Source organism: Empidonax traillii, unplaced genomic scaffold (assembly GCF_003031625.1).
Source record: "Empidonax traillii isolate 1590-97213 ecotype Southwest subspecies unplaced genomic scaffold, ASM303162v1 scaffold824:size280585, whole genome shotgun sequence".
Taxonomy (NCBI): domain Eukaryota; kingdom Metazoa; phylum Chordata; class Aves; order Passeriformes; family Tyrannidae; genus Empidonax; species Empidonax traillii.
The window spans coordinates 226,603-254,215 of NW_020956017.1; the positions used below are offsets into that span (position 1 = coordinate 226,603).

Consider the following 27,613-nt stretch of genomic DNA (forward strand, 5'->3'; position numbering starts at 1 on the left):
CCAACCAATCCATGTAAATATGAGAAATGTAATGTGTGGGTCAATCATACTTATTTTTATAACAGATCATTGGTATCTAATCTTTCTCTTTCCAGGAAGAAAATCAAGTGTCCTTCCTGTGACAATGCCACTGTGACTCTGCAGCCTATTTTTCTAATTTTAGTTACTGCCCTACTGAATGTTGAATTTGTGATGGTTTTACCTGGGCTAAAAATAGGGTGGAAGAATTGTTATAAACCGTAGAGACAGCCCTACAAACCAACACTCCATAATAAAGAAGATATGCTTGGAAAATTTCTGGCATAGCCTCACTGATGAAAACCACAACAAGTTTTTCAGAGAATCACAGAATTCTTAGGGTTGGGAGGGACCTCTGGAGATCCTGTAGTGCAAAGCCCTGCCGAGGCAGGGTTACCTGGAGCAGGTGACACAGGAACTCACCCAGGTGGGTTTTGAATGTCTGCAGAGAGGGAGACTCCAGGGCCTCCCTGGGCAGGCTGTTCTAGTGCTCTGCCACCCTCAGTGGAAACAAGTTCTTCCTCATGCTGAGGTGGAACTTCTCGTGTTTTAGTTCATGGCCATTGCTCCTCGTCCCGTCGCAGGGCACCACTGAAAAGTCTGGCGCCATCCTCCTGGCACCCCCACCTTTGAGATACTTAATGAGATCCGCTCTCCCTCTTTTCTTCTCCAGACTAAACATCCTCCTAAACACCCTCTTCGCTGCGAGGCTGGCGAGGTGCTGGCGCAGAGAAGCTGCGGACTCCCTGCGGAGCGTCCAAAGGCCAGGCTGGCGGGGCTTTGAGCCCTCACACCCTCCTCCCTCACCCTCCCTCACCGCTCTCCCTCCCTCCCTCTCGCCCCAGCCGGCGGCAGCTCCGGGCGGCGGCTCCTCCCCCGTGGCCGCCCGGCAGCATGGCGGCGGCGGTGGAGACCCGCAGAGTCTGCGAGACCGCCGGCTGCAGCAGCGAGGCCAAGCTCCAGTGCCCCACCTGCCTCAAGCTGGGCATCCAGGGCTCCTACTTCTGCTCCCAGGTGAGGTTTTCCCCCGGCTCCAGCTCCGGGCGTGCGGCGGGGCGCAGGATCCAGCTCCCCCGCGCCGGCTCCCAGCCGCCCGGGCCCGGCCCCGGCGTGCCCGGCTCTGCCTCCCTGCCCGCCCGGGCCTGGCCAACCCCGGGCGGGAGGGTCCGGGCGGGGACCCCGCACGAAGTTCCCTCCTCGGCTCCCCGGTTGTTGGAGCAGGGGGTGCCGGGCCGGCGGCCCCGGGCGGGGCGAGAGCCCCGTCGCTCCTCGTGGCCGCGGGCGATGCGGGACTGGAGCGGGCTGAAGAGCGGCCGGGGCGTTCGTGAGAGGGGGCACGTGTGTTTCTCCGCCTGGAGGGGTGGGTGGTCCCCGTGCCCCCCCTTAAAAATAAGGGCTTAGTGGGACAAAGTGAGACGTGCTCATCAAATTCCAGCGGGTGCGCGTCTGTGTCTGCATCAGCTCTGGCGCTGGAGTTGCTCGGCTTTGATAGACACCGGGAGACTTGTTGCTCTGAAAACAGATTTAAAATTATGAGGTTTTAGGAAAACGATTTGATACTCTTCCTTCTTTTTCTTTAATTCCCTTTTCTTTCTTCCTTTTTTTTTTTTTTTAATATATGTTTTTTGATGTTTTACCTTAAGGGTGCCAAACAGGGAGGTTCAGGTTAGGCCACACGTCATACAACCACCGGTTCCCACGTGTAAATCAGAGAATTAAATGTATTCTGCAGGCCTCGGCCATCCTCACCTATTACCACAGTGGTAATGGAGTGTGGTCCTTAAATAGAGAGAACTGTCTTATGACTGTTGAGTGGCGTTTTTGGTTTGTGGGTGGTATTTTCGGGTTTTTTTATTAACTTTAAAATGCGCAGTAATACATGGCCTAATCCTTTGAACTTTATGTATGTGTAATTTCTGTCTAAATCAGTGAGGACACATATTTAATTCAGAGATTACCGCTGACCTTCCTTGTCACAATTATAACTCAGGGTAAAATCACTGAAGTTTTGTAGATAAACATAAGAAAATCATTCAGTCACATTAACTAGATTAATTTATTACTTTGGCAGGGTTTTCTTCTGAGTTCGGGTGTAAACTGATAGTTATGGTTTGCATAGAACTAAGGGAAAACTTCCCACGTGCATGTGACACACTCACTGCACAGTTTCTGGTACTTTCCCCTGAAGTCTCTGTGCCATATGCTGGGAGTCAATGCCAAATTAGATCGACTGCAACTGAAAGTTGCTCTGACGATTCTGTATTTCTAGTTCCCATGTGGTGCTTGTAGTTGGCTTGGAGGATTTGCTCTGCATTTTACTACCCGTTTTGATGTCTGATATAAAACTCATCATAATGCATCTTCAGCATATACAAATGTTAGTTGGTGATGACAAAACTATTTTTTAACAGACCAAACAGGGCAGTGTGAAGAGCTCTAGTTACATCTTTACTCGCCTCTTTCCCATCCCCAAATCAGCTAATTTCATACAGGATGCAGAGATTTTTGTTATCTGTATACTAGGTTTAATTCCTTTGAAATATCTGCTACTGTTGTAAGGTAAAAGTGGAATTACCTGAAATATTTATTGGCTTGTTAAAATAGGCTGCTGGATAACTGACTACATGCTTGTAAAGCCGTCCTGCCTAGAAAATAAAATACTGAACTGGGAATCCCACTTCTGAGTGACCTTGGGTGTGTTGTTCCTCCTTAATCAGTAAAGTAGGTAAGCACATGGAAGGTGCTTTGAAGGTTTTGGGGCGACGTGGTACAGAAGAGAGAAGGAAATTAACAGCAGTGTGTTTAAAGACAGGAAAGAAACGTCATGCACTGAGAGAAGAGTGCCCATGTTCAGCCTGTAGCAAGGACCCTTGGCACCATCTTAGTACCTTCTGTGGGGCTCAGCACGGGGCTGCCCTGAGGTTCCAGCTCTCCTCATCCATCATCTGGTGCGTGCCATGAAGGAGTCTCGGGCAGTCCTCCACTGGTGTCTGTTGAGCACGGGCAGGAGGGGTAGGTGAGGTGCTGCTGACGACCTGGCTGCCTGCTCAGATAAGCACATGACAGGTGAAGGAGATTAAAAGCCAGGAAATTTTCTCTGAACTTCCAGCAAGTTTCAGCTGACAGCAGTGGACTGGTTATCATCTGTGGATCTTCTCCTAAGTTCTCTCTTTGGTGGTTTTCTTTCCATTGTGGTCTTACACACATAAATAACTGTTAGATAAGTTAGTGAATGGACAGACCTAGGATATTATTCCACCTCCCAGCACAGCCTGTGTTGTAGCCCCCAAGGATGCACACTTCTGCTGCTTCCCTTAAGCTGAGCCACCTCTGGGGTTTTCAAGGCTTTCTTTTAATGGAGTACATGCAGTTGCATTAACTCCTTTGCTGGTTTAGCTCCCCAAAGCTGTGCACTGTGGGGTCATAAAACACTTGGGGAACACGCTGCTGAAGAGCGTTTTGGCCCAGTTTGGCCCAGCTGTAAAGTCAGCCCGTCCATATGGAATGCAGTGGTGTTGGTTGCGTGTGCAGGCATTTACTCTGGGCTGAGGGCGGGGTGGGAGTGACAAGCTACTGTTTCCTTGAGCATCTGTATGGATATAGGCTCTGGTTAATTAACTGCCTGGAAGCCTGCAAGGACTTTTTCATATAGCCAAAACTCCAGTCAGAGCTAAGCCCAAATTTCTAGGAGTTTATGTTCTCCAGTGCTAAGAATAAACAATAGAAAAGTGTGTACTTTCTGTAGAAAGGTAACCAGCATGAAGCAATGTGGTTTGTAAGTTAGTAACATATAAGTTTACTAAGAAGAAATAATGCAGGAGGCGTAGAACTGAGAATCTCAGTGAAGTGTGGAGATTGATTAAGCATTATTTTTCATTACTGCACATAAAGAATTGAACTTCTCAAGTAGATTGCATCAAGACAATGATTTCCCTGGTGGATTTATCATTTGTGTTTCTCCTTTCCTTGAGAAAGGCCATTATTCTGGTAATTTATTTTTCCCCCCTCTCTGCATCAAAACGTATGCCTCAACAACGTGCCCTGAAAATGCTCGTGCTGAAGTACTTTGACATTCTCTGAGATTTCTTTGAGCCAACACTTGTTGAAAGACAACTGTTTCTTGTCTGGCTGTTGGGCACCTCGGAGACTGAGTACAGCCCCTGAATAATAGTTATGCTTGTGGTCATGGATGGAAAGAGGGCCAAGGCAGCTGGGTTCTGGCCTAGCAGGGAGGTTTTGAGCTGGTAGTGGAGACAGGGTAAAGATGGCATTAGCAGTGGAGGAGCTCTGAGGTGGCGTGTTGAACCTTTGGTATAATTTTTTTTTTCTTGCGTTTCAAGGTGTAACGTGAGGGACTGTTCTGCATTGGGGTTCTGCCTGCTGTTAACCCTTCATAATATTTTAGACTAGTAAATCAAGTAGTGTCTCAGGCACATTGTTTCTCTTGCTAAGATGAATTTGCTGTTGTGAAATCTGCCTTATAGACACAGTCACTTGTGTGTAAATTGTGTGTAGTATACATAAACAGTTTGTATTTAAATGGGCAATTTACATTTCTTCTATGTCTCCTCCAGAAGAGGCTTAGTGATAAAGAAGGGGAAAGTAGTTATTGTTCTTGAGATCTTAAGCTATCGTTTTTATGCAAACCTTTTAATTGTAAATAGATCTCTTGTTGAAGATTTTGTGTTGCTTTCATGAAAACTTCCTCTCGCATACTACTTACATCTCTATAAGTGTCTTGGACAAAACAGTAGGTTTTCTGTGGTGTAGACCGGATGCTTGTGTGACTCCAGGTCATAGTAATTTGTGAAAAACTGTGGTCCTGGAGAGAAGACTGCTGTTGTCCCATCTCCCACTTTGCTGTTTCCTTTCACCGTCAGTGTGTTGAGGGTGGGAGGTGGGGAGCAGTGGACGTGGATGGAACTACTTTTTGTCCTTTCTCACATGAGACTGTAGGACATAAGTGCCATATTTCATTCTTGGTTCACTGTTCTTTGCCGTGCAGAAAATAGATTCTAAAACCTGCTGCTTATATCCAGCTGCTACACACAGGGATTACTTCAGGTATAAATGGCGCTCAGCAGATACTGTCTTCTAGAAAATCTTTTCACAGATTTCCTTCATCAGGAAGTTGACACTCTTAATTGCCTATAAACCACCATGAATTCCTGTGTCTGAGCTAAACATCTGGTTATTGTTGAGGCACAAAAACTGAGCCCTCATAACTTTCTGAGAGTAAAACTTAAGACTCCTGTAGGCAGGCTTTCTGAGCTGGTGTTGAATATACTTAAAGGATAGTCCAGTTTTTCTGTATTTCTCTGTTCTGTTGTTCCTTCACTACTCTCAGAAATCACTTGTATATCTCTGTAAATCTGAAGAGCTGCAAAATGCAGCAGGAAGGGCTCAGTCATGTGGGTTCCAGGAGTCTCAGGCTAAAATCAGGCTTTAGATGAAGGAGAAAGCTGATCTGATACCAACATGCTGCGTATAGCTGCTTCCGTTGGAGTTGAATCTGAAAACACATATCTGAGTTTTCTGAAAAAGTGACTATTCACGTATGCTGCTTAGGCTAGTTTGGGAATTTTGTACAGTTTTCAGGCCAGAGGCTGTATCTGCGGGCTTGTACAGCCCTAGAAGGATTTCAGCAGGCTGAAGAGAAGCAACTGTTATATTTTAACATCAGATGTATTAACAATTGCATTCCTCAACATACTTGTATTTATGGATAAAACGTACAGTTAATCTGTATTGCATGTAATATATATATTTATCTATATATCTGTCCCTGATAGCCTGATATTTTTCTTAAGCTAAATGCTGTACTTAAGGGGTTTTTTTGGTCTTCTCTTTTGCATACCGTCAAGGTATTTGGTTAAAAATGAGTTCTCATTAAGCAAAACTGCATGATCTCAGATTAAGCCCAAGACAATTTTACATTCTAAAGGACATGTGTAAATTCAGTTAAAATGATTGCTCAGAATAATTTTAAATACAGTGTGCTACTTGGCACTGTTTCCAAGATGTTTGTCTATTACAATTCAGGGTGTAATGGCATGCAAAGAGACAGACAGTCTGTCCCCACAGTCTTGATTCCAACTATCTTTTTTTTTTTTTCCCTGTAAAATAAGCATTTTAGGAAATTCATCAAGTGCCTCTAAATGATGAGCACAGAAGGTGGAGGGGGTAATTCTGTGGAAGTTGGAGGAGTTCTGTGTAACTGTACAGTGGGGTGGTTTTTGCATACCTGCTAATAGGTGTATTGACAGTTCACTGTACTTTTCCACCTCCTAATCAGGTTGCATGGATACGTGAACCGAAAGAATAAGAAACTCTCCATTATTACTGTAAAGATAACAACAAACATAGCACAGAAAATTTTTTTCCTAATTAGTTCAATAACTGTTTTAAAGGGTTTTGTTTTGTTCTTTCATAGGCTGATTTAAAGGGAAAAAAAAAGCTTAAGCTATTTGGTAATAATCATTGTGTTAATAGTGAAAATGCATTATACTGTAAAAGTAATTCTGCTATGCTGAATGATTCTGTCAGTATTTCAATCAGTAAATAGATTTTGGAGTGAGTCCTTAAGGTAAAAATCATTTACAGGAATAACATGGCTTCCACAAGTTGATCCAACAGGAATCTTTCTGGATGGTAATGCTGGTTGTGCCTTGGTTAACTTTCCATATATGCACAGGTTCTGGTGAACACTGGGTTCACACAAAACTGATGGGATTGATTTAAGAATGGCTTGAAGCCAGAAATGTTGTTAAAGGTTTGAATATGTTGACAGCCTCTGTCTGAAAACCACGTATTTTTCGTACTGATAGAATAGTTGTACCCAGGATTGCTCTAAACAAATCAAGGATTACCCCTCTGCCTTCTTTTTTGTCATACATTTAACCTCTCTTCTTGTACAGTCCTCTCCGGTGTTTCCAAGCCTGTCCTGTTTGCTATATAAAAGCTACATGCCATAAACCCAAAAATGCTTCAGGTGGGAAGGATGGGGGGATTAATATCAGGCATACTGATGAATAATGTAGATTTTGAAAAGAAATCCAGGAAGTATTTGAAGAAACTTGAAGCCAGATTCTGTTATTCCTGTGTACTTCCCCCTGAAACTATTTAATATTTTAAAATATAACCATACAGTCTTACAAGTTCCCTTTTTTCACCGTATCAGAAAAAAAAATTCTTCATTTTCTTAATTTTAATATTAAAAATCACCCTTTCTTTTCCTAGGTTTATTTAGTCATTGAAAATTTTCTATCATGACCTATATAGGAGTATAGATATATGGAAGAATTGTTAGGAGACAGGAAGGGTAATAGGAAGATACTGAGTAAATGTCTAGGAGAAGGTTCAGTGAAAAGTATATTTTTTTCCCAAAAATTTTCAAAAAGTGGCCCAGATGAAGAGCAGCTTTCTTCCATAGCTTGTCAGGAAGTCTGAGGTATAGAAGGTGAGGATGCTTGCAGTGTGCAGTGGTGCCTTGGTAGTGCTTTGTTGCCAGGGCTGTGATTCTCCAACCCATGAGATGACAGCTGCCGTATTTTTATCTGGAATTGCCGAGGCAGAGCTCTGCAGTCATATGCAACGTGGTGCTTGTGCAGTGAGTTGTTGAACATAAATAATTTGTGTGTACCCGGCAAGTCCGGTGCTGATAGGAAGCGTATGACTGATCCTACACAAAATAGATGGGTTGTAGGTGGATGTGCAGTGTGTCCTTTGAGCGCCTTCCAAAGGTGTCAGACCAAGGCTCATTAATTGTACACTGCACGTGGAATGGCCCGTGCTCACAAAAAGTGCTGAGGACTTACTGCCTCTGCAGGCTTGTGGCAGGCGATGGATGTGCACACCTCCACGTGTCTGGGCCGTCCCGCTGTACAGCAGCTCGTGTGGAGCTGTGCTCTAGGAGTTCTGGCGGAGCTGCTGCTCCTCTCGAGATGGAGGGCAAGTAGAATCTGGTAAACGTGTTTGGGAAAATTCAGGCTTGTGGCAGCCTTATGCAGGATCCTCTTGGGCTGTTCACAGCTGCAGGGGATAAGAAGCCAAAATGGAGCCTGTTGTCAGGTTATGGTGGTGTCAGTGGTGCCGTGTTTTCTGGTTATGGGCCATCAAAGAGGAAAAGACTGTTGGTATAGGGCAAAGGAATGACATCGGAGAATATATCCCAAAAATTCATGGGAAGGAGAGAATGAACTACAACCAGTAATTACCATAGCTTATGTATGTCTTCATTCACCAAACGCTCCTTTATATTCAAATAAGTGGATTCTGGGTTTGCATACCTGGTAGCTGCTCTAAGTCCTTAGTTGTGTGATCCTTCTGCTTCAGAACAGAGACCTCAGGTTTGAAAAGGGATTAAAACCATAATGGTGCTTCCAGTGCCCTGGAAAATAGCGTTTTTATCTTTTTAATTTTTTTGTTACAATAGGCCTCAGCTAAAACCTGCTCCTTTTCTCCCAGCTCGCCAACAGAAAACAGAAATTAGTGCACTGCAAAGGCCTGTATGCAGGGGGTTGTACAGTAAAACCTTCTGCTGCTCGTTCAAAGGGACGTTCTCTCTGGTCATCCAAAGTGTTAGTTTCAGAGCCTCCTGTTGCACAGATAGACCATTTTGTAGCACCGCAGCAGGTCTTGTGATGCTCCAGAGAGCATGGTGACTCCTGGGATGTGGTGTAAGAAGCAGAAGACAACAAACAACTCGTTTTGGTAATGAGGTAAACAGGACACGACAGGGTCTTTTTCAACATGGGTGTACTTGTGCACTGCTTTACTGTGTTTTTGTGGATGCATTTGGGTAACTCCTGGTTGCAAGACTAACGAGGAAAAGGGGAGATGGTTCTACTGGAGCAGACAGCTAAGACCACTCAGTATGAAGCAGAGGTGGAATGTTACATGCTGGGTTTAGTTTACAGATCTGTTGTCTTGGACTGCTTGAGTGTTGTATACATTAGGTTGAATCAGTTGTTGGCTCTGGATGGTAGTTCTACAATGATGATTCAGCATTAGTATTGTCCTTCCTTATAAAGGAAAACAGTTTGCTTCCTGCTTCTTTATTGTAAATGATTGGAATTAGCTGTTTCCTAATGGTTGTTTTGAGTGCACATAGCCATTGAATTAGAATTTCTGCTACAAAACCCGAGTAATTTGCTAATTAGCACCTTAAAGGATCACCTTTAATGCTGCCTTCTGCAGCTTTTCTACTTAAATCTCTCTCTTTTTTCATGTCTTGCCTTCCTCTTAGTCTTTCCTTATTCTTCTCCAGCTGCCAACCATTTCCATCTACCCCTTTGCTGATTCACTGTCTGTGCAACCGCTCTATTGGTACTTGGGAAAAAGAGAAAAAGCCAGACTCCTCCACACTCTATTCTTGATTTCCATTTCAAGTTTCTCTTCCTTTTTTTTTTTTTTTTTTTTTTCCCCACATTTCCTATTTTTGCTCAGTAGCCCTCATTTCCCACCCTTTAATCTACTTCATTAGTTCCCCTGTGATTGTGCTGATTGGTTTCTTGTTTCTTTCCTGTGCTGGAGAGGGAGGCAGAAGGGATGCAGTTAGCAGGAGGAGATGGCTTCTTGTAGGAGCCAAGGGAGGACCATCCAGCCCACTGCAATGCTGTAAGATCAGGTACAGAGACAGACTCTGTGCTTCAGCCAGCCCGGAGCAACCATGGTGTTTAGTTCCTCATTAAAATAAGGGGACAATATTTAGTATATAGGATTAGATCAGTGTGTTTCACTGCCATGAGTGTTTGGCTGCTCTTTCTGCCTATTCTGGTTAATAAACTTTTGAATGTAGTATTTTCTGTTGTTGAGATTAGCAGTTTCATGCATGTTACTATAAGGGTTAATAAAAATACGATCGCTTCTCTATTTTGCAAGGATGACCATGTTAATGCTACTTAAAACACGTATTTATATAATTTTTTTTTGCAATTCTAGGAATGCTTTAAGGGAAGCTGGGCCACTCACAAGTTATTACACAAGAAAGCAAGTAAGTTCACTCTTTTTTTTAATCCATAATAATGTTGTTTTCAGTTGGTTTTGTCCTGTGCAGTGAGCTCTGGGTGGCCCTGCGTGAGCAGGGAACTGGACCGGATGACCTCCAGAGATCCCTTCCAGCCTCAGCTGTTCTGTGCTTCTCTGCCTAAGAATGGTGTTGGGTTTTTTCCAAGGTATGGGGCACTGGATTCTGCATATCGAAGTTTTGACCAGTTTGTGGTAATCTTAAGTGCTGCGTAAAATTTCAGAGACAGAAATGCACAGAAGTCTCTGTACACTTTTCTACTTGTATGAATTATTGCTTGAGCTACACTGGCAGGTGTATGAACAGAGAAAAAAGCATGCTGAAATAAAGGGCAAGGTGAATAATAAATCGTTATTGTAAGACTTGTTCCTTCATAGCATTTTGGTATCTACTGCAATAAAAGACAATAAAGTGGGAAACGTCGGTGCAAAGTCTTTGTGGTCAGACACTTGGTGCGTTGGAACTCGAGCAAGTCAGAGTGCAGCTTCTCTGTACATTTGGAGTGTACCCCTTTGGGAAAAAAAGAGAAAATGCTTGTGTGCATGGTGCAGCCATTGATAGGAGGATGTATCATAACTAGGATTTTCCTGAGTTTAAAGGTAATAAGACTACCTGTATGCCTTAGTTACAGCTGGTAGCTCTGGCACACAAACACAATTAGACTGGTAGCTTCTGCCTTACCTGAGTAGTGAAAATACTCCACGAGTTTAAAACCAAAAAGCGAACAGTCCTCAGTTCTGCCCCCCTTGCCTCCTCTCTCCATCACCCTGCCTGTCTTCATTAAGCCCTGCTTTAAAGGGAGGTAGGGCACGTCAGAAATTCAAATCCTCAAGTAATTTACCTCCTTTCCTAAAACACAGTAAAGCTCCTTTTTCCATGATAAATGTTGAATGATAGGTTTGAATTGTACAGTCAATTAGAAATGTATTCCTTTGTTCTACCTTTCTAGTGTAGGGTCTCATCTCATAGTTCACACTTGCATTTTGTATCCTATTACTTTGTATCTGCATGGATATGAAAAAGTTTGGATTTTTAAATTACTAGTTCTGAGTGGTTCATCTAAACTGAATATCATGTGAGCAGATGGCTCAGATATCAGCTGCAGAGACTGAGGAATTCACGTTAGAGCTTTCTATGGCAGACCTTTTGCCATCTCTTCATCCTGGTGAGATATAAAAAGAGAAAACAAACAAGTTATCATGTTACAAGTTAAAGATTAATACTACCATGCTCTTTCTTAACCCTTACCTCCTCTTTCTGAGTAAATATTTCTCCTTTTGGTAATGCTCGCAATCTACTTGCCTTCACATAAACACCTTCAATCTGCCCTCTTAGGACTGTGTTATTTGTGAATGAAGTCAGTCACTGGACCACATCAGGCATGAATTTCACAAAGTCAGGAGAGCTGGGAACCTCCAGCAGTTTTGGACCATCTTGTAAGGTGTGCACACTGCTTGTCCAGAAATGCAGAAGTGGCAGCACCTGCACTCCCTTCATCAGCTCTGGAGAGGTAGCAGGCTGCATGTATTGAAACTGACAGCTGCGTGGCCTCCTTCCCACCTCAGGTCATTTCTGTCACTGGGTGCCAAGAGAGATCACAGGAAAGTAACGTTCACCTAGAGTGCAAGATTTTCCCAGGAATGAAAATGAGCACTAGGTTATGAAACTACAAATGAAGAACAACTTAATTACTACACTTCATTTGTGCGTTAAGTCCTGACATTCCCCAGTTTGTGATTGAATAGAGTCGGAAAATTGTGAATTTCGAATGTGAAGAACTCAAGGGCAATACAGAATGATAACTGCTACTTACATTTTCCTGTATTGGTATCTAAAATGCCAGAATGAGTCAGATCTAGGCTTACGTACTTCTAAGTAATTTTCTAGACCCCCACAGTTCTTATTCTTAAGTAGGACTGATTTTGCTGCTGCAATTTTTTCCCCCCTTTTTTCTTGTCTTTTCAGAAGATGAAAAAGCCAAGCGTGAAGTGTCCTCTTGGACCCTGGAAGGTGACGTTAACACAAATCCCTGGTCTGGTTATCGATATACTGGTAAACTCAGGCCACACTATCCATTGGTAAGCAGTAGATGCCACTCTTTACTCCAGCACTGTTACATTCCATAACAACTAATGGACCACCCCTGACCTGTTTACCTCCCACATTTTAGCAGAGAGAGGAAAGCTTCTTAAGCGGTCTGAGCCTGATGGCAGGGACATGTATGACTGTCCTTATCGTGGTTCATTTTGATTTAACTTGTTCTCTTCTTATATTTAAAATTAAAGAACTGAGGTAACACGCATCGGTAACAGGCTTAAACTCGTACCTTTTAGCTCTGTCTTTTGACATTTATTTTGCAAGAAAGCTACTGCTAGTTCAGATGATGTCTCCTAGCTGTTTATTGTCCTCGCCAATTATGGAGCAGTCTGTTTCAGAAAAACTCAGGTGAATTAATTTAGAGTTTAAATAAATGGTTTGAAATAACCTGGTGAGTGAACTGGTGAACAGCTCTTCTGAAGGAACAGAGGTTAGAGTAATCTCCAGCACTGGAAAGTTGAAGAACAACAAGAGGTCAGTAAGATGAAAGGTGGGTTGTGAAAGGTGGGTTTAGAAGATGATGACCTCCATGTAGCTGTGTTTTTTAATTGGTGCGAGTTTGTATATGGAATAAGCTGAAACTTTTTTACAGGAATAATGGCATTTTGCTTGCATTTGTCTTTTCTAATTGGCCTGTGCTGGAAATGCTGTCCCAGTGGCATCCCTGCTATAGACTTTTCCATCTGTTACTGGCTTATCAGAGAACAGATTAACAGAGCCTGAGCCCATGTGAGTTTGTTAGTGTTGCTGGAGAAGAGGGTGTTTTGGATATTTCACTGGCCAAGTAATTTAGTGTTATCACTGAACAGTGGCTTTTTTGTCTTCTGACTGCTGCAGGACTGCTGCAAACAAAACTAGTGCTAATGAATATGGCGATGATTAGAAATAGCAGTCTTGCTAGAGAGAGAGGAAGGATGTATTTGGAACCAGTGCACTTGTACTCTGGAAAGTAGCAGAAAAAAACACTGCAATGTAACAGAGATAATATGTTATTAAACCGATTTGATTTAGTTTTAAACATATAAGTTTGATTTTTACAAAGGCATGGAGTTGGATACTAAAAGTTGTATAATAAGGCAATAAAGAGTAACAGAAGAGTGTTTGAGAAGTGAAAATTTGAAGTGCTCTGCAGTGTTTGTGTATGTCACAACGTTTTCTAAGTGGACTTAGCCATATTTTACTGTATTTAATTTTGCTGCGTGAGTTTTTGTGACTATAGTAAGTGTTCTTGGAACCTAACCAGCTTTGCCTGTGATTTATTTAGACACCAACGAGACCTGTGCCAAGTTATATTCAGAGACCGGACTATGCTGATCACCCACTAGGTAACTTGAAACAAATCACAATTATGGAGTTTCCTTTCTGTTCTTCTATTTTCCTTTTAATCAAAAATGCCTATAAAGCATGAAGGAGATACTGGAGAAGAGAACCTCTTGTATGTGTTCTTCTCATTGTACTTCTTTCCCTTGTTAACTTACTGATTTTTCAAAAATAATGGTTACAAGTATTTTGAGGAAGTCCAAAGTTTGTACTGTGTTATCTTTGAGAGGTGTTCAGGGAATTTAAAAATTCCTGGACATACAAGTCCTGGTCCTGTTGTTGACTTCATAACAAACAACAATCAGTTGACTGTCACAGGTGAATTCTAAGCCATTCTCAGTGGCATCAGTGCAACTGTAGAAAACGTGTTATGAAATAACAAAACAAAAACCTGCAGTAAGCAACTCCCAGGAGAAAACTCATATATGAGTTCCAGCTATTTTTGGACACAGAGGGAATGCATTATTTGCTTATTGGTTTGTTTTGGTATTTTCCCCTTTTGATATCAGTATTTGTACTATGTATTTCCTCAAAGAGCATCTATAAAGTATGTTAGCATTTTTTTTAATCTTACACTGTTCTTTAGTTATTCTTTGCAGAATGTAAGTATTTAAACAACACAAAATACTGTATTTTAGGGGGTCGCTCATCTGTAAAGCTGAGCTTGCACAGAATTTACTAGGAAGAACTTACGTTTTTATCAGATGGTTACTGCTGTAGTATAATCAGATATATTCACAAGATCATATAATCCTTTACAGCTCTTTTAGAATATTATTTATTACTATTTATTTTCTAAAGGCAGCTAAAAATAATTTTTCTGTGAACAAAGTAATTTCCATGTAAATCTGATTTTTAAGGTTGCATTTATGCAGTAGGTGAATGGACCTTCTGAGCACATGTGGGCATTACAGTATTGTGGAAGGCTTATGAATTCAAGTTAATCTGGATGATGATGATAATACTATGGTTTGGTGGGCTCGTTACTTTAGTCTGTGGTGAGAAAGTGTGTACTTCACTGCCATTGGTAAGCTAAGGAAGTTGCTTGATTGGACATGTGTAGTGATTAATCACTCCTCTATATATAACATGGGTCTTTTATTTCTTTTTTTTTCCCTCCCCCTTTTCAGGAATGTCTGAATCAGAACAGGCTTTAAAAGGAACCTCTCAAATAAAAATACTGTCGTCTGAGGATATAGAAGGGATGCGAGTAGTGTGTAGGGTAAGGGGCTTTTGATTTTTTTTTCAAAGTGCCTTTATTCTTTAAAAATCCGTAGTGATTTTACCAGTTTGTGACAGCACATTGGAGAGTACCAACTTTCAAACCAGTGTAGAGCATTGAAAAACAGTTCAGGAGACTTGATATTTTCTTGCTGTTTCTCTCCTTGTGGCTCCTAATTCACAGTATGCTGTTTTACAAGCAGAAAGATGACTTTTATCTGTTTTCTGGCTTTGTTATTAGTGGTGAGACAGTCTGTGGCTGAGACATCATTGCTGTTAACAATGTTTTATAGTGCATAAATGAGAAAAGAACTTTTTCCTCTCTTAGAGTACTGAGTAAAAACTAAAAAACAAAAGCAAAACAAAGCCCTATCCCTAGCAATTTTTTAAAAAGAGCTGTTCAATTGTAATCACTTCCTTGTGCATGAAGTCAAACTTTGAAATGTATTTAGGTAGTCTGATTTAAGATTATGGTATTCAAGGAAATTGTGGCCAAAATCTTCAGTGGGGTATTTTCAAATCTCACAGAGGTGGTTTAGTAATGTAACCTGGTGAGTTATGAGGTCTAGAAAGACCTCAAGGTCTTTCTAGAGTCCCACTCCACACAGCTTTCCTAGCAATCTCAGTGTATCTGTCAAAATGGGTTGCTAATCTTTTGGCAAGTAGTCCTGGCCTATTTAAAATAGGCCAATAGATCAATTTTAAATCTATTTTAAATTGTTTTATTTGCAGCTTGCTAGAGAAGTATTGGATGTTGCTGCCATGATGGTGAAACCAGGAGTAACTACTGAAGAAATTGATCATGCTGTCCATTTAGTAAGATTATTTTATTTTTCTTCTGGTGTTTCCAAGTGCTTTCTGCTGTCTCTGCTTTTGAATGATTGTTGTGTGGTTTTCTTTTTTGCATGAATTCGTTTTCTTTATTTTGAACTGTTTCCCAATCTGTAGGTGGGTAGTGCAGATGTTATAAATGTGCTCCAGTGCAATGGTAGGTTCAACATGAGTTAGGAACTCAGGGGCCTCTCTCTGTATCAGCTGCTTCCATGTTTTCTGGCTTCAGGTTTCTTATAAGTTTCTTCACCTGCTTTCTCAGTTAGCATCATATAATTTGCTTTCTTATAAACCGTTTTTTATGCTCCACAGATACCATTATATAAAGAACATAATTTGTAGGCCACGGACTTCCTGTGCTCTCTGTCGTTGGTTACAATATACAGAGGAGAAAGTTCAGTTATTTATGATTGGGAATCAAAACTGAGGTGCCTCAGAGAGAACTGAAACAAGATTTTTGGTGCAGTCAGACAAACTAAAGCCACAATCCAGTGAAGTATTTGAAATACATGTTCAAGAATTTTCCTGGCTTAACTGTTCGTAGATATTTGAATTGTGTGATTTTTTTTTTTCTTTGCTGTCTTTTCTATGAATCATGTAGTTCAATAATTGAGGATGGATGTGTCCACTGTGGGGAAGGCAACGATTTTGTTACGGTTAAGTTTGTTAGAGAGCTTTGTGGTTCTTTTTGTCTGCATTTGCAGCTGTTGACCCACAATTGTAAGGGACTTACTCTGGTTTCATTAGGCTAGAGATTTCTGTTGAACGGCATTAAAAACCAAATTATTTGCTGAAGCACAATGTCTGATATGAATAACTAGTAGCTAAAATGGTGTTACCCCTCCTCATCAGTTTCTGGAAACTTTTGCATGTCAGATTGTTGATACTGACTGATATCCTTAATTGGTACTTTGCAGTTTTTAAACAGTATTATTTTTTAAAATTAAAAAAAAAAAGTTAACACGATACTTTTTTTTTCGTATTTTGCTCAGTATGTCACAAAGTGTATGTATATGTAAGTATATATAAAATGTGTCCATTTTGCAGAAATACCAAAAATATTATTAGAGTGCCAGGGAAGCAGCTTAAGGTTTTAAAGCTAAGGGTGAAAGAGTGGTGCTAAATGTTACTTTGCTTGTGTGCCTTGTAAAAATATGTAAGAGTCTTAGACCAGGTGCTTAAAAACAGTAATTGAAAAATGACTAAATGACTGTTTTTTTGACTAAATAAATATTGCCATGCATTGTTTTAAACCTGAATATTTCAGCATAAAAACAAGCAGAAACAAAATTGAAGTAGTTTTACTTTCATCCTGGTAAGAAATGCAAAGCATAACAAAATTCTGTAATGCCAAGATGAGTCTTATTTTCAAGAGTCACTGCTTTTCAGCCTGTCATTCTTATCGTTAAGCTGTTGTTTATGTTTTTTCTACCTTTTTTTCTTTGTGCAGAACTTACTAATGTAAAGTGTTAATTCCTCTATTTAGGCTTGTATTGCAAGGAATTGCTATCCTTCCCCTCTGAATTACTATAATTTCCCCAAGTCGTGTTGTACGTCAGTGAATGAAGTGATCTGTCATGGAATTCCTGACAGGAGGCCATTGCAGGAGGGAGATATTGTTAATGGTAAGTGCTGTGAAAACCGACCTTCAGCGTTTCTACCTTCTGTCCAGTTAAAACCATGCAGTGAGGTGAGGTTTCACTAGCAGGCAATGTAATTGAAATATCTTCTTAAGACAGGCTTTTGTTCTTATTTACCAATTAAACTCTGCTTTTGCATACTTGAATTCATGAGTTTATTTAATAAAAAAACTTCAAAAGTTTGATCCGCTTTAAGGGCTTTATAATTCTTCTGCCCAGTTGTTCCAGGCTGTATATATAGCAAATAAAATGTGTACTGAATTATTCAAGCTGGATTACTTTGTGAATTCTTAATTAGATGGCTCTAGATCCTTATGGTTTTGCTATGGACATGATGATTATGATGACTGTAAAGGATCCTGATGGTGAGGTACGGTACAGGTGTGTATTGAAAAACGTGTCCTTTTTTTGGAGCATCATAACAGTACCAGTTGCTTTTTGCTCATGGTACTTCAGCTACTGACACTGTCTTGGATGGTTAGGGATACTTTTGTAAATTACTTTACCCTTTTTTGTTTTTGTTTTCATTTCTTCCTGGTTTGACAGTAAAAATTAACGATGCTTGTAACAAACACTTGCACCTTCTTTTATTACGTTGGTTTGCTTTTCTTTTATCCATAAACAAATACCCAGCATGTCCTAGGCTTTGGCCTGCCTCTAGAAGCAAGTTGGAATCATTTTAGATCATCAGATTTTTGATATATATTAGCTTGCAATAATAGCTACTTAAGTCTACGTCTCAGTGCTGTGAGTACGAGCCTTTTCAGAACAAGTCTCATGATTGCTGCCCCTTTCCGGGGAGATTTGATCTGACTGATGGCTCTGAGCTGTAGTGTATATGTAAAAATGTGTGCCAAAACTGCTTTTATCTTTCTTGAATTTCAAAGATGATGCCTTTGCACAGCTCTCTATTGTTGCCAGCTTTTCTGGCATTGCTGGAGTCCAAACTAAGCAGCCCAGTTTATAGAGCCATAGAATGGTTTGTGTGGGACAAGACCTTAAAGACCGTCTAGTTCCAAGCCTCGTGCTGTGGGCAGGGACACCTTCCACCAGACCAGGTTGCTCAAAGCTCCATCCAGCCTGACCTTGAACACTTCCAGAGATGGGGCATCCGCAACTTCTCTGGGCAATGTGTTCCAGTGCCTCACCACTCTCACAGTAAAGAATTTCTTCCTAATCTAAACCTCCTCATTTCAGTTTGAAGCCATTCCCCCTTGTCCTATCCCTACATGTACTTGTAAAAAGTCTCTCTCCATCTTTGTTATTGGCTCCTTTCAAGTACTGGAAGGTTGCAATTAGGTCATCATAAACCCTTCTCTTTTCCAGGCTGAAAAATACAAATTCCCTCAGCCATTCCTCATAGTAGAGGTGCTTCATCCCTCTAATCAACTTGATTGGGTTCATCTGCATGGTGCCCTATGTCTCTGCTATTTGCTTGCCAAGGCTGTACCTCAGCCTTAGAGACCACCTTCTGTAAGAGAGTTTAGTCATATCTTTGTCCACATCCCTGTCCTGACTGCACTTGCTCAAGCTTGGAACTGCCTGCTTTATTTTGATGAGAAAGAACTAGGCTTCCTTTTGGTAAGATAGTGGCTGAAAAGTCTCTTTAAAGGAAGAAACAGAACAAGTAGGAGATAGGAAAAGTACCTTGGAGGGAATGTAACCAATCAACAATTACAGCAAGGTGCCCATCTTTCTCTTTATTTAAAATGCTTTCTGCTACTGCAAGCCATGCCAAAGTCCAAACAGGATTTTGGAATCACAAGAAAATGTCATCTGGAAGGTAGTAGTGGGTGATATCTGGTCGAGCCCCCTGCTCTGAGCAGGGCATCCTAACATCTTGTTATCCTACTGTTGCCTGGAAGACAATCCTTAAATAAAGGTGATCTGTCTGCAAAAGTGAGATGTTCTGGCCAAATCTGACGGAGTCCAAGAGGAAATCTTGTAATCATGTGACCTATAGAGATAGACTCTTTGCAACAAGTAGTCTGGACTCTGCTAAGGAGCCCTGATAAACACTTCTATCTGCATATGTTACCAGGGTGTCGGTTTCTGTACAGTCCTGTTGTTACATTACCAGATTTGTACACAGGGCAAAACGTTCCTGTAGTCCCACACAGTCATGCAGGGAGTATAGCATAACCCTGCACATGCCTCCCTCCACAACAGGCAATATTGTTCTCATGGGGTGTTAATTTGATTCCTAGATGTTTGCCAGCAGTACAGATTTACTGTTGACACCAGTATGTGGTTTCCCACATTTTCCTATGGAGGTTGTACTGGTCTCTCTCAGTGGCTCATATACCATATTCCTGAAGTAGTATTGCTCGATACAGTTTCCTTCAAGACTGTTGACCTGTGAGAGGGTCTGCATCTATATTTCTTTTTCTAGCAGCTATTAGACCCAACAGATGACTGACAAAGACTTTAAAACACCAAAGTACCCATTCTACCACAGGAGGTCAACTTGATATGCAAAAACATGATTACATACCTTTATAAATTTAATTTCCCCTATTAGTGCCGGAATTAATTCTAAGAAGGTATTTTAACTGGGTAAATCACCATGGAGCAAAGAATTTCTCTTTCCTGGAATACCATTGTAAGCTTGCTGTGTCTATGTTGCTTTGGCGTGGGATTTTTTTGTGAGCCCTTGCCCCCTTTTTTTTTCATTACATCAAATGTTTCACCAGTGAAACAGTATCTTATTAATTAATTCCATAGAATCTACAGGATAAGCATGAGAGAATTGATTCTGCTGGAAGAGTTTACATCGGGAATTCTTGCGAAGTAACCTTGACTTCACAGTTAGAATACCCCATTTTCACGTGTTTGTCCTTTCACAAATCAAGAAGTGAGGAATACGGTGCTGATATTCCAACATGTCTGGTGTTCTCTGCAGTGGATATTACTGTCTATCGCAATGGCTACCATGGAGATCTGAACGAGACGTTTTACGTTGGAGAAGTTGATGAGGGTGCAAGGAGACTTGTCCAGACGACTTACGAGTGCCTAATGCAAGCCATCGATGCAGGTAAACCCTCGGGGCAGAGCCTGAGGCGTTAAGGTTTTGGTTCTCAAATGCGATTACATGTATTTGTTGTTTCCCAGAGTGACTTTCTGTTGCCGCGTGCAGAAGCACTGGTGTGTTGTCACCAGCAGATGATGGATGCTGTGTAATGCAGTGATCCTTCAAGTGGCACAGTTCGGTGGGCAGCGGTTGCAGTTTCTGTTTGGAATGTGGGTTGATGAGAAAAAACGTAGTTGGTGCTGAGCTGACCCACAGATGATGATGTTTACATGGAAACAGCCTTTTTAGACTGTTATTTAGATGAATAAGACACCCTTGATAGGAGTAGTTTAGAGAATGTGACAAGCAAAGTGTGTTTTGGAAGACCTTAATTTTATAATTTGTGTGGTGTCGCACAGTGGACCAGTAAGGTAAGACACCTTTGGAGTGGCTATTTCGTAAAGCAAGTTAGGAACTCCTGATTTTCAGCTGTGGGAATGTGCCAGAGAAGACAGATCCATGTCCTTCAATACCCACAGAACTTTACCTGTGTTGCTCGGTTATAGCTCAGGACAGCTGCATTGAGGCATACAATGAGAGAGAAAGGTAACTCAGTCATGTTCAGCTTCTGAAAATAAACCCAGAAATCTCCAAAGTCCCTGGAAATACTTGTATCATCTGTGTCTTTTATACCCTGCAGCTTCTTAAAATCCCTAATAAAATTTACTCCCTTCAAGGCCTCTAGAGACTGAAGTTTAAGGTGTTGTATAGGAAGGCTTTAAACTTGCATTTAATCAAAAATAAATGAAAAAGAAGTTATAATGAAAATAATTTCAGTTATTAGTTTGGAGACAGCTAGCCAAGCTGAAAAGACAGAAAGCTGTAGCAATGATGTCTTGTGTATCCGTTGTATGATCAAAAAAAAAAAATACTGCAGAGTTGAGCTGTGAAGAATGTAGATTATCTGTTTATGTGGGATTATTCTGAAATGACTGCTTTGTTTTTCAGAGCTAAACCAGAACAATGTTTATCTTTGCTCCTGTACTTTTATAGCAAATGTTACATGTGTTGTCTCTTACCTTTTTATTTCCTGGCTTTGATGTATAAACTATGACAGAAATTCCCCTTTGTGCTCATTATAATGAGATTTAAATTCTCAGTGTAAGTTTTCTTTACCATCTTTTTAGATGCTCTAACAGGTTTTAATGGATTTTAGACATTGCCTGCGAGTAGGGATTCTGGCAGCACGTGTCTCAGCTGTTAAAAAGGGGCACCTCTTCCCCTCTTCAAATTGTCTTAATTTCTTGGCATTGGACCAGCAGACCTCTAACTAGGAGAGTTTTAACTGAGAAGGCTATGTGAGAGAGAAGCAGAGGGCTCCCTGCTGCACTGAAATGATTTGCTTGTACTGTCAGGCCCAAGGGAGAGGGTACAAAACCAACAGATTAATCTCTTGCCCGGACTTTTTTTTTTTTTTTTTTTTTAAACTTTGGGAAAAGTATGCACATTTCAGTAATCTGATTTTCTTACTATTTTCTGTAAATTTAACATGGGGATTTCAGTTGTAGTTGCTTACATTAGCAGAGAATTGAATTAAATGGTTTATTAATGTAAAGTTTTAGCTTTATGCGAAATCTGCTTAAGATGGCTCCGTACAACCACATGACATCTGGCTCCTGAAGGAACAGCATATACTCAGGGAGTTGTGAATGCTCTTGAAAAAGCATTTACATGATTTTTTATTTTTAGTGGCTCAAGGTTGCATTTGGTACGAATCTTCATTAGCTGATGGATGAAACACTGCTGGTTTTATGATATTATTACTCCCTTATCAAAGTGAATTTCTCACACCATTTTCATGTGTTTCAAACTCTTTAAGGCTTCTTAAAGGGCTTGTCAAAAAAGTTAGCCCTGAATATGAACACACTTACTTGCCGTAGCGTTGTCACTGAGAATCTTGTCTAGGAGTAGAGATACCCATTTTCCTTTTTTTTTTTTTTTTTAATTTTATACATTCTTGGTCCTTTGTGTACATTTTTCACACAGTAGTAGAGGGATAAGTGTGTATTAAAATATAGTTCATACATTCATTGCAAGAAGCACTGCAGCTCAGGGTGTGAGAGCTTACCAAGTACTTTGCAGGTTGTTTTTAATTTCAAACTTTGACATCCTTTTAAAGTCAGCATTTGCATCCATGAAAGGAAGAAAATGTTCTTGTGGAAAAGGAGTTTTCTTCTTTCTCTGTTGTTTTTTCATTTATATGAGACCATTTCCTCCCTCTCTGATGTTATTGCACTCATTTATATACTTAGTGGATTAGGACGTACAAGCCATGAGGTGCTGTTTGATGGTTATGTTGAAGGAAAGCTCTTTAAATTTCCATCTATATCTCCTTAATTTTGCAGTAAAACCTGGTGTTCGGTACAGAGAACTGGGAAACATCATCCAGAAACACGCTCAGGCAAATGGATTTTCAGTGGTTCGGAGCTACTGTGGGCATGGAATCCATAAACTTTTCCATACGGCCCCTAACGTGCCACATTATGCCAGTGAGTATTCATTCTCTTTGTGCTGTCCTGTGGACAAGAAGGGGTTAGCAGTGAATGCACTCAATTTATTTCTTGGTTATATTCTGTTAAAGTAGCATGCTGCCTGACAGCGATCAAGTTAGCATTTTGGCAATTGGGAATTTTGGTGTTTTTTTAAACTCTGTACTGTAGCATCCTCTGTGAACCTAAATAAGGTGAATATATATTACATAACAAAGCAATCTGTGCTTACACCAAAGGTAAGTGTCAGCTCTTATCTGTACTGGTTAAGTGCTCAGAGTTTTTGCCTGAATTCTTAACTGAATTCTCTTGGACATTGTTGTCTGACATGAACAGGCAAATGTTTCTCTCCTTAGAAGGTCTAAGGAAAAACTTACTCCCATTTCCAGATGTAAATGAAAACCCTTTTGGATAGGATAGATGGGTGTGGTGTCTGAATCTGGATCGTGTTTTCTTTACATTTCCTCATTTGAATGCTGTGATCTGGTGCTCCTGGAAACTTCTTTATAGTGTGTGGCAGATGAGGAACAACCCCAGCAGTGTTGGTTTTTGGAATAACCATGGCCCTATAACAGTTTTTCCAGCAGGACTAAGGAATAACAGCATCCACGGAGGCAAAGGAGGGAAACTTAAATGCCAGTGGACAACTAAGGATAGAGTGACTATCAGGAAGCTGTGATGAAACAGTTCACACTCACTTCAGCTGTAATACTTCCCTGACAGGTCACTTATTGCCTCAGACCTGACAGGTGCCTCCATGTTCCCATCTCCTAATGAGCTTTAACACATTGTGGTTATAGACTATTGATTCCTGAGTTTTCATGTTATTGTTTCCCTAAGGTATTTTTTCAGAGAGCATCTGAAAAAATCTGTTAATTGTGGGGTAAAAGGGTGTCAAGATTCCTGGTGTGTACTGTTTGTTGTGTAAAATGAAGAAAATCTGGGTTCTTTCAAGATGGAGAGCATTTTATACCAATTAAAATTCAAGTCAAGAAAATGGAAATTCCTCTCTTTCCTGGCTCTTTGGAACTTTGAACTATTTTTTTTTCCCTCTATTGAGCAAATATGCCTGTTACTAAAAAGAAAGGTGCAGGGTTTGATTTTTTTTTTTCTGGTATTTTTAAATAGAGATTCACAGCAAAAACAAAGTGAAAAGATCTGAGGGACTTAAAGGCTCATGGAGAAAAAGAAATAAAAAAATTCTGCTGCTTATTTCTGGCTTACTGTGAAAGGAGTTTGAAAAGCAAAAAGCTCATTTTACAAGCCTTTAAATTATTTAACAAAAACATGAAAACTACAAGGAATAAAGGACAAAATTTGTTCAGATGCAGAAGACCAGAAATTAAATATAAGTGTTGAGACAAGAAATACCAGCAGATGATTGAAACAAGGCCTTTGAAGTAAAAGAAAAATATTCTGGTTGCTGTTGTGGCAGCTTGATGTCTTGAGATTTTTAAAGCCTCTAGGTGGTTGAGGCAGTTCAATAAATTTACACAATTTAAGAGTTAGGGGGATGGGGAAATCTGTGTGTAAAAATTGATGCAAATTGTCTACAGCACCAAAGTAACTTGGAGCTAATTGTTCCTATGCAATCCTGGAGTCTGTTCCAGCCCTCAGGCTGAATCACATCTAAGCTGCACTGCCGTTCTAGGTGAAACAGGGCAGTGGAAAAGGGCTGAAACCTTTCTTCAGTCAAACTACACTCCTGGAGTTGTGCTGCTCTTCAGTTCATGTGCCTCCATGTAAATATTTTTGGTGCATGTAACATCAAAAAGCTCCTGTCTTCTCGTCCTGGGTGCCTAGAAATTCTTCGCTATTTTATGTTCGCTAAAGAACACAGCATTATCACTCTGACACTGTTATGACCCCATTACCCAGAGTAATGAGGGGGGCAGTGTGTCTTTCATAAACGGAATCACGGGATTACTTAACCGCTGTCATATTTTGACCGTTTACTGGAGCTAATGGCTCAGTGGAAACAAATAAGGAGGTTTCAAGCCTTCTCTGGTTATCTTAAGTGCGTCTTTTTATTGGTAGTTTTTTTTTAGTAATGTTTTTCATTATAGAAGTGTTCAGAAATTCCTGTATTAAATTTGTTCGGTGTTATTATAGAGCTAGAGTTGAAATTCTAGTTGCTGGAGAGAAAGACAGCAGTTAATTTTAAGCTCCTTGAGTAAATATTTCAGTGTTGGGGGAGAGGGGGGGGGAAGGAAAGAATTAAAGGAAATTTTAGCGTAGAAGTAAAAATGGACAAGTGAACAGCTCATCTTGGAAGGGCTTTTCTGACTTTACAGTATTGCCTCTGTATTATTCTAGGACAAGGATTCATTCATTTACTGGGATGGTATCCCTTTTTCTAACTTGAGTGTTTATTTTATTGCAGAAAATAAGGCAGTTGGAGTCATGAAGCCAGGTCATGTATTTACAATTGAACCAATGATCTGTGAAGGTGAGCAATTTATCAACAGAGTAAAATGGTCACTCTGGCTTACTTCTTAAGTAGTGATGGACCAGGATGCTGGTTCTGTTCTGTATAGTTGACAGATTTTTTTCAGTTCTCTTTGGGGAACTGTTACCTGTTGCTTTGAAGACTGGCTAAAAGTCACCATTTCTGTTTTTAGGTGGTTGGCAAGATGAGACATGGCCTGATGGTTGGACTGCGGTGACGAGAGATGGAAAGCGGTCAGCCCAGTTTGAACACACGCTCCTGGTCACCGACACAGGCTGCGAGATCCTGACCCGGCGGCTGGATAGCATTCGTCCCCATTTCATGTCCCAGTGAGAGTCCAGGCTGAGCAGGGAGATCGGAGCGATACATACCTATATTTTTTGTCTCTGTACTATGCATTTTTTAAAGAGTACAGAATAGAAAGATCTTATCCTTTACTTTGTTCTCAGTGATTGTAGATTAAGAGGAATATCTTGAAGAACCTGACTCAATGTCTGGAAAAGCAGAGAAGAATTTAAAGAATTTCCTGCTTTCCTACTACCTACAACACTCACACTATATTTTTCTTTTTTCTTCAATTATCTCTTTAGCACCTTCCTTCCAATTAGACCCACAATTGCTTCTGTTGCTGCCATGATATTAGCTAGAAAAGCGTGGGTAACTTTTCCCACCGGGACTTGATATTTTGGGATCCAGGTTTTTTTCACCACTTCAGTGTGCCCTGTTGCTCTTGGCATATGAGTGGCACCTGAGATTTTAAGCATTTCTAGTTCCAAAGACTTGCTTCTGCAGATACTGTTCTAATGGGCTGGGCCTTGTTTGTTTATCAGTTGAGAAGGAGGCAGAAGGGAGAAAGACAAACACATCTGAGAGCAGGCAGCCTTACTTCTGTCCCCATCTCTCTGCTGATGGCTTCTGTGGTGATTCCAACTGTAGGTGACATGCTGTGTTAATGGCAGGACTTGTTTCTCTTGCTGGAGATTTGATAGTATGGGCTTCCTATAGAGAAAATTAATAAATCCTGTTCTATATGCAGCTCCCTGGAATAAGCTGCTTCTTGGCGAAGCAGTACTTGCAGGCAGCCTCCCGCTCCAAAAGCTTGGCGAAGCTGCTGTATCAGACTTGCCTAGGTAAAGGAATGAAACAAGAACCAAAAAGGTCCCATGATTCATGGGATCCCTTATGTGTGTTAACTGTGGGGCGTTTCTTAAAGGTACATCCACAGTAGCTGTGGGGGAGTGGATTTGCAAGACTTTAGGTGAAATGAGTATATATCTCAAAACCGGTCTGAGTGTGTGAAAATGAAACATGTTCAATGCTGTATTTGTTTTCTTTTGGTAATTTTTAAACGGGTCATTTTTTTTTCACCCCTCGGTTGAGTGAGTTTCATGCTTTTGGAAAGTCTTAGGGGGGCAGCTATGAAAACTGATCTTTTCTTCCTCGGACTGGCTATAGAGTGGGCGGTGTTAGTATATATACCCCTTTATTTTCTGTTAATGGGTCATGAGGAGCTGGAACCTGTTATGTTAAGGAGAGTGGATTGATTAGACCTCTCTTCTCTCTATCCTTTTTTTTTTTCCATGCTCACTTCCCTTCTGTAATCTTTAGTTTCTCTGCTGAGGGGATTTATTTTTTCTTTTGAATTGTAATGAAAAATTTTTCAGACCCCACTGCAGACTTAGTCTTACACCACTGTAATGCAAGAAATAAACCAATGCAGACATTAAATCCTACAATCATGGGCACAAAATACACCTTTCACAAGGTGTACTGTGGATTTGTTGCCACGGACCCAAGAACGTGAAGTACTGCATACCCTTGGCTCCCCTTGGCACTGCAGAATTTAGGTGGGGAAAAGGGGTCAATTAGTGCTTCACAGAACTGGACTCTTGTACTCCCAAATTTGCCAGAAAATGTCTTCTCTGCCCTGAGTGCCTCAGACCTCTGTTGCTGTAAGAGTATTATTGCGATGTTTTCATTACCTTTATTATTATTTTTAATTATGCAGTAAAAGTGACCTGAAATGATGCATATAGAGGGTGTGTGCGTGCATATGTGTGTGTGCGTGTGTGTGTATAGATTTTTAACAAAACAGACTGTAGTACTTGAGTGGATTTACCTGTGTTGAATGAGATGTACTGGGGAGATGACTGTCCTGGAGGTTTGCCCACCATATCATTCACTTGAATGGCTACAACGGTCTTGCCTTTTCTATGTGTGTGTGTAAGACTGGGGTGAGGGGGAGGGGGGGTGGGGCTTCATTTTTGGTCTATAAAATAAAAGTTGCAGCTGCTTTTAACAGAAAAACTTTTTTTTTTTTTTTTTTTGAATCCAAAACCAGACATAGAATCTTCAGTTATATCCGGGTTTGCCAAATGGGCAGGTGCGCACAACCAGACGCAGCCAGTTAAAACTCCCCCTTAAACCCACACACGTGCCACTTGAATACCT

General features: G+C 40.8%; 1 protein-coding gene across 1 annotated transcript; it reads left to right on the plus strand.

Annotated features, from left to right (window-relative positions):
- The first annotated feature begins 890 nt into the window (after nucleotides 1–890).
- METAP1 (methionyl aminopeptidase 1) lies at nucleotides 891–27,332 on the plus strand. Its single transcript, XM_027901949.1, has 11 exons — nucleotides 891–1,032; nucleotides 9,961–10,012; nucleotides 12,011–12,123; nucleotides 13,407–13,467; nucleotides 14,593–14,684; nucleotides 15,416–15,499; nucleotides 17,001–17,139; nucleotides 20,057–20,188; nucleotides 22,570–22,713; nucleotides 25,097–25,162; nucleotides 25,335–27,332. Exons 1-11 carry the CDS (start codon nucleotides 913–915, stop codon nucleotides 25,493–25,495), a joined length of 1,164 nt encoding a protein of 387 aa, XP_027757750.1. The 5' UTR covers nucleotides 891–912; the 3' UTR covers nucleotides 25,496–27,332.
- Nucleotides 27,333–27,613: the final 281 nt, after the last annotated feature.

What these genes read in the sequence shown, in the direction of transcription:
- METAP1 (XM_027901949.1), top strand. Translation starts at nt 913, where the DNA reads ATGGCGGCGGCGGTGGAGACCCGCAGAGTCTGCGAGACCGCCGGCTGC. An exon ending in TTGATCATGCTGTCCATTTA is followed by an intron (nt 15,500 to 17,000) that starts GTAAGATTATTT and finishes TCCTCTATTTAG; the next exon opens with GCTTGTATTGCAAGGAATTG. An exon ending in AATGCAAGCCATCGATGCAG is followed by an intron (nt 20,189 to 22,569) that starts GTAAACCCTCGG and finishes TTAATTTTGCAG; the next exon opens with TAAAACCTGGTGTTCGGTAC.